Here is a 12,880-nt window from a genome sequence, read left to right on the forward strand (position 1 = left end):
GCCTTGGCCATCCTGGCCTGTGGTTAGTAATAGTAGGCAGTATTCCGTCCTGTCCTCCTCTTGACACACCTGCTCGAGGCTGCAGCACTAACCGCGTTACGCTGCGCTCGTAATCAGCCGTAACTGCTCCTGAACGCGCCTCTAAACGCTCGCGGCCTAATTACCCGCCGCGGGCAGCGGGAAGCGTTGCATGCCGGGAAAGTGTCCTCTTATAACTGCGAGGCGGCGGCGCTGGCGGCCAGTGCGAGAGATGTCGCCGCCGGAGGAAGAGGGCCGGCACGCGGAGGCCTCGCTGACAGTCCGCGTGGAGGCGGGGGCGGTGCGCGGCCGCGTCGCGGAGGCGGAGGGGGTGGCTGGCTGCCACCGGCGCTACCGCTACCGCAGCTTCCAGGGCATCCCGTACGCGCGGCCGCCAGTAGGCCAACTGCGGTTCAAGGTCAGTGCCGCTGCCGTAAAAATAGCGCGCTCCGCTGTCTTCCGCGTGCCGGCACTTGGCGAGCAGCGCCGCGTCTTCCGTGCGGCGAACACGCGAGGCTGCACCTCGGTCGCATTGGGAGACGACAGGTTCACCCAACACAGACTCAAAGGAAGGCCTCGGCGCTTGTTCGTGACGTCACGTCAGCTAGGCACGGCGAGCGCCAGGTCTGTTGCAGGCATACTCATAATGGTGGTGTCTCCCTCTCTGACATAGGAAAATGTGAAAACTATTGGCGGTAGTTGACCAACACGCATTGTTCTGAGAGATTTCTGCAATCAATTAATTGTGCAATTCATTACACTTTTTAACAAATAGCGTACTCCTGAACTTAAATTTCCACCTGTTTTAAGGATTGACATACAAAAACAACTTCATGGTCCAGCAGCAACAGAATTCCTGCTCCTTTACGTTATTTGTAAATCTGAGGAAGTTACGTTTGCACTGGGTTGCTTTTACAAGAAACTGTGAACATATTTGTGCTCTTCCTTAGGTATCTTGGTTGACTATGGGGTGAGGAGCACTGAATGTTAAAGAAATATCTTGCGATTGTACACGTTGGGGGACGTGGTGGGGGTCAGACGAAGAGGCAAAAGAGAGATACTTGTTTCACCAAATAATTTTTTTTTTTTTTTTTATCTTATAAAGTTTCTCCTTTCAGTTGCAAGAGGGGAATACTTATCTTTTCTAATGGGTATGTTTAAAAAAGTTTAAGCTCAGCAGTATTTTCGATATATGAAGCTATTTTGTTTCCTGTTTAGTATTCCTTTCGTTGAAAACGACTGCAATCTAATGACTGGCAACAGTTGGACATTTACACATGTAAATTAGTTCACATTTCCAGCGACGATGTCAAACGAAAATAAATAAATAAAAGAAACGAGTTCATTGTAAGGGGGTTGGGGTAAGTTTCGACAGCAAAATGGATCAAGTAAATATAGTTTCTTGAATGTAAAATTTCCGAAGCTTGCAATGGGGCAAAGCATCTTCTCATATTGATCTACGTTTGTTTCGACAGGATTCAGTAATACAGAATTATGAACTTCATTTGTAGCTCTACGATAGTAAGAAAATCTTTCATCTAAATAAACCTCAGAATCCAAAACAATACCAAACAGTTTGTCCAAAAATAAGAGATTTATAGTGATAAGCACGCCCAGCCGTTTCTGCCTGCAACAGACCTGGCGTTCGCCGTGCCTAGGCGTCACGAACAAGCGCCGAGACCTGTACCTGCCCAGTTTCGACCGTTGGGGATGTCTGTCGACTTTGGTGGTCGTTCCGAGTTCTGAGAGATGGGAGACGCTGTATAGCACAGTCTAAGCCGTGTTCACACACGCAACAAGTGTCGCCACAGCTAGTGGCATACTGCAGTTCCATGTGTGAACTCCCAATGTTTAGTGGCGCAACAGAAGAGACGCAACTTTTGTCAGACCACAAAAAGTGTACTGTGTTGCGCTACTTTGCTTCCACCACTGCTCCCTGGTCGCAGTATTTCGAAACACGAGAATTCTGCCACAGTTTTGTTGTTGTTGTGGTCTTCAGTCCTTAGACTGGTTTGATGCAGCTCTCTATGCTACCCTATCCTGTGCAAGCTTCTTCATCTCCCAGTACTTCCTGCAACCTACATCCTTCTGAGTCTGCTTAGTGTACTCATCTCTAGGTCTCCCTCTACGATTTTTACCTTCCACGCTGCCCTCCAATGCTAAATTGGTGATCCATTGATGCCTCAGAACATGCACTACCAACCGGTCCCTTCTTCTAGTCAAGTTGTGCCACAAACTCCTCTTCTCACCAATTTTATTCAGTACCTCCTGATTAGTTATGTAATCTACCCATCTAATCTTCAGCACTCTTCTGTAGCACCTCATTTCGAAAGCTTCTATTCTCTTCTTGTCCAAACTATTTATCGTCCATGTTTCATTTCCATACATGGCTATACTCCATACAAATACTTTCAGAAACGACTTCCTGACATTTAAATCTATACTCGATGTTAACAAATTTCTCTTCTTCAGAAACGCTTTCCTTGCCATTGCCAGTCTACATTTTATATCATCTCTACTTTGACCATCATCAGTTATTTTACTCCCTAAATAGCAAAACTCCTTTACTACTTTAAGTGTCTCATTTCCTAATCTAATTCCCTCAGTATCACCCGATTTAATTTGACTACATTCCATTATCCTCGTTTTGCTTTTGTTGATGTTCATCTTATACCCTCCTTTCAAGACACTGTCCATTCCGTTCAACTGCTCTTCCAAGTCCTCTGCTGTATCTGACAGAATTACAATGTCATCGGCGAACCTCAACGTTTTTATTTCTTCTCCATGAATTTTAATACCTACTCCGAATTTTTCTTTTGTTTCCTTTACTGCTTTCTCAATATACAGATTGAATAACATCGGAGAGAGGCTACGACCCTGTCTTACTCCCTTCCCAACCACTGCTTACTTTTCATGCCCCTCGACTCTTATAACTGCCATCTGGTTTCTGTACAAATTGTAAATAGCCTTTCGCTCCCTGTATTTTACCCCTGCCACCTTCAGAATTTGAAAGAAAGTTTTCCAGTTAACATTGTCAAAAGCTTTCTCTAAGTCTACAAATGCTAGAAACGTAGGTTTGCCTTTTCTTAATCTTTCTTCTAAGATAAGTCGTAGGGTCAGTATTGCGTCACGTGTTCCAACATTTCTACGGAATCCAAACTGATCTTCCCCGAAGTCCGCTTCTACCAGTTTTTCCATTCGTCTGTAAAGAATTCATGTTAGTATTTTGCAGTTGTGACTTATTAAACTGATAGTTCGGTAATTTTCACATCTGTCAACACCTGCTTTCTTTGGGATTGGAATTATTACATTCTTCTTGAAGTCTGAGGGTATTTCGCCTGTCTCATACATCTTGCTCACCAGATGGTAGAGTTTTGTCATGACTGGCTCTCCCAAGGCCGTCAGTAGTTCCAATGGAATGTTGTCTACTCCCGGGGCCTTGTTTCGGCTCAGGTCTTTCACGCTCTGTCTAACTCTTCACGCAGTATCTTATCTCCCATTTCGTCTTCATCTACATCCTCTTCCATTTCCATAATATTGTCCTCAAGTACATCGCCTTTGTATAAACCCTCTATATACTCCTTCCACCTTTCTGCCTTCCCTTATTTGCTTAGAACTGGGTTTCCATCTCAGCTCTTGATGTTCATACAAGTAGTTATCTTCTCTCCAAAGGTCTCTTTAATTTTCCTGTAGGCAGTATCTATCTTACCCCTAGTGAGATAAGTCTCTACATCCTTACATTTGTCCTCTAGCCATCCCTGCTTAGCCATTTTGCACTTCCTGTCGATCTCATTTTTGAGACGTTTGTATTCCTTTTCTACTTCGACCATCATCAGTTATTTTGCTCCCCAAATAGCAAAACTCCTTTACTACTTTAAGTGTCTCATATCCTAATCTAATTCCCTCAGCATCACCCGACTTAATACGACTACATTCCATTATCCTCGTTTTGCTTTGTCACTGTTATCGTGGAGTAATTAACTGCTGCTGTACTCCATTCTGTTTCAGTGTGTTTTCAAGTGAAAACAGTGTTTGGCACGTACATTTTCGCGGCTTGTGGCACTACAAGAGCAGAAAACCATTTTTGATCTACAGCAATGTGTGTATGTGTGTGTGGGCGGGGGGGGGGGGGGGGGGGGAGGCGAGGTGGGCGGAGGTGGGGGGACTATATTTGCAAACCAATGACGTACCCACAATCTCAAATGATTTTTGGGTGAATAAATAACCTTAATATGCGTAACAAAAGAAGCGAGTCGTATATATTGCATAATTTGTGAGGCCAAGCATTGTATGAACTGTCGAGTACATGCAGGAAATAGCTCCAGAGTGTGATGTGGCAGCTGTTAATCTAAAGATTAGTTATTCTAAATTTGTCAATGAATACAATAAGATTCTAAAATCTTGGAAGAATGGTGTATCTGTAGATGATATTTACGTTCCAGCTCTTGGTTGTTTTACCATTGCAGACAGCATTTTCGTCTCCATGTGTTACTTCTTTTAGAGAAGTGTTTGTGGTCCCCGATTTATCCCTGAACGAAATTTATTTTCGGATCCAACCTTTGAGTTTCGTCTGCCTTGGATTTAACTCTTGTCGCAGCTCTAATGTCATAACCTGTAATGTAACAGTCATGCCCGCCTATATGATTTCAGTTGACCCAATGTTGAAAATTGTGCAGTTGTATAGATTTTCTGGCGTCCTGAGTGAACAGTAGTTCACGATGCCACTACAGAAACCCACAACCTGTGGCGCCACATTAGTTGCTTATGTGAACCCGGCTTAACAGTTGTGGCATTCCGCCTCGTTTCTTACCCACTGTGATAGCAGTGCGCCAAGCGTCGAGCAAGCTACATTTGGAACACGATATCGGATGAATGCGAATTGTATCGTTTATACTGGTTTATAACATAGTTGCTACAACAGGGAGCGTATGTAGTGCCATAAAAATCGACAATAACTAAAAAATTACACTGTATTTGTCATTTTTAATCTTCTAAGGACTGTTTATTTGCGATTCTCTTGCAAAGTATAGCTATCTACTGAAGAATGTCGTTTTCCTTTTGTAACAAGAAACCGCTAGTAAACACCAGTAGAACTGACCTTTTGCAGAACGATGTCATATCATCTACCCAATAATGTGAAGTTTTTTCGCTACACTTCCAGCCAAATCAGTGAATTTGGAACGACGGAAACCGGTTTGTAATGTGATACACTATCTAACTTACCAAATAAGCCACCACACCTTTAGCTGAAGGAAAACCACACAGACGTGATAATAAATCGTCAAAAACAATGAAACTGTTTCCGAATACAGAAAAAATTAGTTCTACAATTATTCCTACATCTGAGCCACAAACGACAAGAATCTTCAACAAACCCCTATTGAAGCAGAACTGATAACATTTACAAATACATTCATGTATGTATTAGAAACTCGAGTAAAGTGTAAGAATGGGCGAATCATTAGCCTACATAATCTTTTTTTTACATGTCGAGGAAGGTGCCTAACATAATTTAGAAGAGACAACAACAAAAATATATGCTTCTCATCCATGAATTGTGCATTTAGTCTCGTGCTGTCAGCGCAGGAAGCTGCAACTATACACGTAAAAAAATGGTTCAAATGGCTCTGAGCACTATGGGACTTAAAACCTATGGTCATCAGTTCCCTAGAACTTAGAACTACTTAAACCTAACTAACCTAAGGACAGCACACAACACCCAGTCATCACGAGGCAGAGAAAATCCCTGGCCCCGCCGGGAATCGAACGCTACCGCACGACCAACTATACACATATCCGAAAGCATTTCTTCATGAATAAGTTGTAGCTTGTGTCATTGAATCAATGAGGTTCGGCTGCCTTCACATGTACTTCAGAATAATTCACGTCTCTTGGTAATTTATTAATGCATGTAACGCAATAATATAACAATTATTTTGTCAATTAAATAGAAAAATAATTAAAAACAAACATTGTCCTTATGACACATGTGACTGCTTTCTCACCGCCTGGAGCGCTAATGTAGCTTCAGTTGTCAAACGGTAACAACTAAAGAGTGTCCCAAAAAGAATGACCCGATTTTAAATAGAATTATTTATTAGGAAGAAGGGCTTAACACCAACAAATTGCATACTAAATTACTCAGAAAAGGCAGAAGTTTATAAAAATCCATCATAAATGTTCAATATGTCCTCCATTGGCTGCACAGATGCCATCTAGCCGATAGCCGAATTCATCCCAAACTGAGCGTAAGGTGTCTTCTGTCACTGAAGCTACAGCAGTTGATATTCTGGTTTTTAGTTCATCAATGTGACGAGGTAAGGGAGGAACGTAAACACATTGTTTAACATATTCCCACAGGAAGAAATCACATGATATTAAGTCAGGGGACCTAGGAGGTCAAGAGCGTAAAGCCTGATCTGGTGGACCTGTACGCTCTATCCAAAGTTGGGCACTTTGGCATTGAGGAAACTGCGCACGTTGTTGTGCCAGTGCGGTGGTGCTCCATCTTGGTGATAGATGAAATTGTCAGAGTCAAGTTGTGGGAATAACCAGTTCCACTCAAATGCTCGTCGGATTTGTTCCACTGTTTGTTCAGGAACGCGTGGCCGGCCAGGACTTTTGCCTTTACAGAGGTACTCTGTTTCTTCAAACTGATTATACCACCGTCGAATGTTCTTTGGTGATGGTGGTTTAGCACGAAATTGAATATGAAAGGCCCACTGAACTGCGATCACTGATTGAGTACGACTAAATTCAATAACGCAATACGCCTTCTGCTCCGCGGACGCCATATTGCGCGAGACTGGCTCCACACTCCAGGTCAGCACTCGTAGCGACATCTAGTGGATTTTTTCTGAAACTCTAGATCATGCCGAATACATGTCTCAATATTATTAGAAATTAAAATCGGGTCATTCTTTTTGGGACACCCTGTATAGTGCGAAAGGAACTTGGCTTGTCACGTCGGGTATACTTCCCACCGTGACTTAATGATTCTTAGAAATATTGTTACTAGTTGCTCTTTTCAGTACCTAATTATTTCCAAGCTCGAAAGTAACGCGTGTAGATAACCGGTTACCCTATATCCATTTCAGAAATGCTGTCTGCAGTTAATGCACCATTACTCCAGGTGTAGGTCCAGTGTGTCTAGCACATAGACAAGGTGGGTACAGGCTCTCAGCTGGCCTCCTTCTGGCACTGAGACAGAACCAGCTTTCATCAGACAATACAGCAGACCTCCACAATGCTCTTCAAAAAGCTCTCGCTTGACACCACTGAAGTCGCAAATGGCGGTGATGTGGGATTAGTGGAATGCACGTTACAAGGCGTCTGGTTCGGATCTGTCCTTGAAGTAATCCATTTGTAACAGTTCGTTGTGTCTCTGTGGTTCCAACTGCTGCTCAAATTACTGCTGCAGATGCAGTACGATGTGCCAGACCCAAACGCTGAACTCGATGGTCTTTCCTCTCGGTAGTGCCACGTGGCCATCTGGAACCCAGTCTTCTTGCGGCTGTACATTCTCATGACCACCACTTCCAATAGTCATGTACAGTGGCTAAATTATTGCCAAGTCTTTCTGTAGTATCACAGAAGGAACATCCAACTTCTCGTAGTCCTATTACACAACCTTGTTCAGACTCAGTGAGGTAATGATATGGTTTCTTTGTTGCCTTAAAGGCATTGTTGACTATCATACCACATTCAAATGCAAACGTAACTACCTGTCACGGCCATTACTGTGTATTTAAAGCAAACCTGATTTGCATCCTCATAGTGGTGTTACGAGCGCCACTCTTAAGCGACTGGAGCAAAACCCTTCAGATTAGGAACATACCTACTAACTTTCGTTTATGTCATACAACTCCTCCTTGGTGGTGCGACTTTTTTTCCGTCAGTTTATTAGTCAAGACAGTAATTCCTGAGATTAGCCGCCGCATACAGACAGAAAAAAGCGGCAGAGGAGTTAAGTTTATTATATTCTTCTTTGCTTTAATCCCGTCTGTTATTGGGTCAACTGTACTCAATATTTGGCGAATTTATTTCTATTTAACTCCGCAACCGGATGCCGTTACTGTTGCTGAAGCCATCAGTTACCTTAGGAAGGGAAGACGTGCGCTGTCTGTGAGCTCTGTATACTTTGTTTCGTGTCTTTGACCGTATTTTCACTGTATGTCATATTTCCTGAGGCGGAAATTGGGGACTAGTCCAGCATCTGGTTTAACGAGCGTGGGAAACCGCCTAAAAACCAAACTCAAGCCGGCTGGTGCTCCAGCCACAGTCGTTATTCTGGATTGCGTCCCTGTCTGAGAAGCTGGCACGCTGCACAGTGTGCTATATGAGCAGGTCAGGGGACTACAATTTGTAATATATGTAGATACACACAAGTCTTCCTCAAGAGTCATTCTATCTCTGCTAGTGAAATCTATATCTACACTAGTTCCTGAGATCAGCCTTCACATACTGGCAGAAGAATGTAGTGCGGGACTTTAATTTATAATATGTATAGATTTTGGTCAAGATTCTATTGTCTCTGGATTCGTGGCAGCTGTCACTTTACTGCTTTTCCCAGGGGATAGCACCTGCTCTCTAGCTGAATTGCTTTCAGGTCCCATTACTCCGATGATATATTCCAAATGCCAGTCAAATACTGAACTCAAACACACACACACACACACACACACACACACACACACACATATATATATATATATATATATATATATATATATATATATATATATATATATTACAGGGTGGAGCAGAGGAAACGCATGTTATTCACTACTGAATTACTGGGACAAAATAATAAAAACAGGCATTAAATGATAGATTTTTTAATGCAGTTTTGAAATATACATACTTTAATTATGTTCGAAAAATAATGTCTTAGAGATGACGTCCTTCTTGCTGGATACAAATTTGGATCCTCTCCCGAAGGTTACACGTGGCTCTCTCCAACATTTCATGCGGCACGGCTTTCCTAATGAATGGAATTCTTCAGGTCATCGATTGTCCGAGGCTTTTTCATGTAGACTTTTGGTTTTTAATATCCCCACAAAAGGAAGTCGCATATCGACAAATCGGGTGAACGAGAGGGCCAGTAAACATCACCATATCTCGAAATAACATGACCTGGGGACATTTGTCGAACCACTTCCATGGATTCTCTCGCCGTGTGAGCTGTGGCACCGTCCTGCTGAAACCATATTTATCTCATGTTCACGTGACGTCTTTCAAGTTCTGGATGAAGAAAGTTGTTTAACATTTTAACGTAGCACGCTGATGTCACAGTAACTGTGCTTCATCACTCATGAAAACTGTAGCATCTGCATCTTCCGTAAAAATTTCGTCCATTACGCCACAAAACTGCGCTGCACAAAATCCCCTTTACTAAGCTACTGGACGATCATTATCTTGTACGGGTGAAACTTAAGATCGTCATGTAAGATGCGGTGAAGCGAACGACGTGACGTACCCAGCACTACAGCCCGTCGTCTAGCCGATCGTTTCGGACCATATATATATATATATATATATATATATATATATATATATATATATATATAATGATGAGTCTGTAATACAAGTATATATTTGTACGCCCCCCCCATGAATCATGGACCTTGCCATTGGTGGGGAGGCTTGCGTGCCTCAGCGATACGGATAGCCATACCGTAGGTGCAACCACAATGGAGGGGTATCTGTTGAGAGGCCAGACAAACGTGTGGTTCCTGAAGAGGGGCAGCTGCCATTTCAGTAGTTGCAGGGACAACAGTCTGGATAATTGACTGATCTGGCCTCGTAACATTAACCAAAACGACCTTGCTGTGCTGGTACTGCAAATGGCTGAAAACAAGGAGAAACTACAGCTGTGATTTTTCCTAAGGGTATGCAACTTTACTGTATGATTAAATGATGATGGCGTCCTTATGGGTAAAATATTCATGTGGTAAAATAGTCCCCCACTCGGATCTCTGGGCGGGGACAACTCAGGAGGATGTTGTTATCAGGAGAAAGAAAACTGGCGTTCTACAGATCGGAGTGCGGAATGCCAGATCCCTTAATTGGGTAGGTAGGTTAGAAAATTTAAAAAGGGAGATAGACAGGTTAAAGTTAGATATAGTGGACATTAGTGAAGGTTGGTGGCAGGAGGACCAAGACTTCTGGTCAGGTAAATACATAGTTATAAATACAAAAAAAATAGGGGAATGCAGTAGAAGGTTTAATGATGAATAAAAAATAGGAGCACAGGTAAGCTACTACGAATAGCACAGTGAACGCATTATTGTAGCCAAGATAGACACGAAGCCCACGCTTATCAGAATAGAATAAGTTTATATGCCAACTAACTCCGCAGATGATGAAGGGACTGGTGAAATATACGAGGGCAGTTCAATAAGTAATGCAACACATTTTTTTTTCTGAAACAGGGGTTGTTTTATTCAGCATTGAAATACACCAGGTTATTCCCCAATCTTTTAGCTACACAACACTATTTTTCAACGTCATCTCCATTCAATGCTACGGCCTTACGCCACCTTGAAATGAGGGCCTGTATGCCTGCACGGTACCATTCCACTGGTCGATGTCGGAGCCTACGTCGTACTGCATCAATAGCTTCTTCAGCATCCGCGTAGTGCCTCCCACGGATAGCGTCCTGCATTGGGCCAAACATATGGAAATCCGAAGGTGCGAGATCATCGAACAGAATAACCCCTTCAGCGTCCCAGAAGACTGTAACCATGACTTTACCGGCTGAGGGTATGGCTTTAAACTTCTTCTTGGTAGGGGAGTGGGTGTGGCGCCACTCCATTGATTGCCGTTTTGTTTCAGGTTCGAAGTGATGAACCCATGTTTCATCACCTGTAACAATCTTTGACAAGAAATTGTCACCCTCAGCCACATGACGAGCAAGCAATTCCGTCAGATGGTTCTCCTTTGCTCTTTATGGTGTTCGGTTAGACAACGAGGGACCCAGCGGGAACAAACCTTTGAATATCCCAACTGGTGAACAATTGTGACAGCACTACCAACAGAGATGTCAAGTTGAGCACTGAGTTGTTTGATGGTGATCCGTCGATCATCTCGAACGAGTGTGTTCGCACGCTCCGCCATTGCAGGAGTCACAGCTGTGCACGGCCGGCCCGCACGCGGGAGATCAGACAGTCTTGCTTGATCTTGCGGCGATGATGACACACGCTTTGCCCAACGACTCACCGTGCTTTTGTCCACTGCCAGATCACCGCAGACATTCTGCAAGCGCCTATGAATATCTGAGATGCCCTGGTTTTCCGCCAAAAGAAACTCGATCACTGCCCGTTGTTTGCAACGCACATCCGTTACAGACGCCATTTTAGCAGCTCCGTACAGCGCTGCCACCTGTCGCAAGTCAATGAAACTATACGAGACGAAGCGGGAATGTTTGAAAATATTCCACAAGAAATTTCCGGTTTTTTCAACCAAAATTGGCCGAGAAAAAAAATGTGTTGCATTACTTATTGAACTGCCCTCGTATAATGAGGTAAAAGAAATTATTCAGATAGTGAAGGGAGACGAGAATTTAATAATCATGGGAGACTGGAATTCGATAGTAGGTAAAGGGAGAGAAAGAAATGTAGTAGGTGAATATGGAATGGGGAAAGGAAAGAAAGAGAAAGTTGCCTGGTAGAATTTCGGACAGAAAAATATTTTAATCATAGCTAACACGGGGTGTAAAAATCATGAAAAAAGGTTGTATACATGGAAGAGGCCTGGAGACACTGGAAGGTTTCAAATAAATTATATAATGGTCAGATACAGATTTAGGAATCGGGTTTTAAATTGTGGGCTCTGACCATAATCTATTGGTTATGAACTATAGATTAAAACTGCAGAAAGGTGGGAATTTAAGGAGATGGGACCTGGATAAACTGAAAGAACCAGAGGTTGCAGAGAGTTTCAGAGAGAGCATTAGGGCATGATTGACAAGAATGGGGGAAAGAAGTACAGTAGAAGAAGAATGGGTAGCTTTGAGAGATGAAATAGTGAAGACAGCAGAGGATCAAGTAGGTAAAAAGACGAGGTCTAGTAGAAATCATTGGGTAACAGAAGAAATATTGAATTTATTAGTGAAAGGAGAAAATATAAATATGCAGTAAATGAAGCAGGCAAAAAGGAATACAAATGCCTCAAAAATGAGATCGACAGGAAGTGCAAAATGGCTAAGCAGGGATGGCTAGAGGACAAATGTAAGGATGTAGAGGCATATATCACTAGGCGTAAGATAGACACTGCCTACAGGAAAATTAAAGAGACCTTTGGAGAAAACAGAACCACTTGTATGAATATCAAGAGCTCAGATGGAAAACCAGTTCTAAGCAAAGAAGGGAAGGCAGAAAGTTGGGAGGAGTATATAGATGGTCTATACAAGGGCGATATAATTCAGGGCAATATTATCGAAATGGAAGAGGACGTAGATGAAGATGAAATGGGAGATATGATACTGTGTGAATAATTTGAGAGAGCACTGGAAGACCTAAGTCGAAACAAGGCGGGAGTAGACAACATTCCATTAGAACTACTTGCTACAGAGATGTGAAATACCCTCAGACTTCAAGAAGAATATAATAATTCCAATTCCAAAGAAAGCAGGTATTGACAGGTGTGAAAATTACCGAACTATCAGTTTAATAAGTCAGGCTGCAAAATACTAACACGAATTCTTTACAGACGAATGGAAAACCCGGTAGAAGCCAGCCTCGGGGAGGATCAGTTTGGGTTCCGTAGAAGTGTTGAAACACGTGAGGCAATACTGACCCTACGAATTATATCAGAAGAGGTTTGCCGATGACACCGTAATTCTGTCAGAGACAGCAAAGGA

General features: G+C 42.8%; 1 protein-coding gene across 1 annotated transcript in view; it reads left to right on the top strand.

Annotated features, from left to right (window-relative positions):
• Nucleotides 1–250: 250 nt before the first annotated feature.
• The window catches only part of LOC126484718 (juvenile hormone esterase-like), a 362,359-nt gene continuing 349,729 nt past the window's right edge, over nucleotides 251–12,880 (top strand). The window contains exon 1 of the mRNA XM_050108314.1: nucleotides 251–436. Within this exon, the coding sequence (XP_049964271.1) occupies nucleotides 251–436 (186 nt within the window). The remainder of the gene's footprint in view (nucleotides 437–12,880) is intronic.

The sequence above is a fragment of the Schistocerca serialis genome, chromosome 6, assembly GCF_023864345.2.
Source record: "Schistocerca serialis cubense isolate TAMUIC-IGC-003099 chromosome 6, iqSchSeri2.2, whole genome shotgun sequence".
In the NCBI taxonomy this organism is placed as follows: domain Eukaryota; kingdom Metazoa; phylum Arthropoda; class Insecta; order Orthoptera; family Acrididae; genus Schistocerca; species Schistocerca serialis.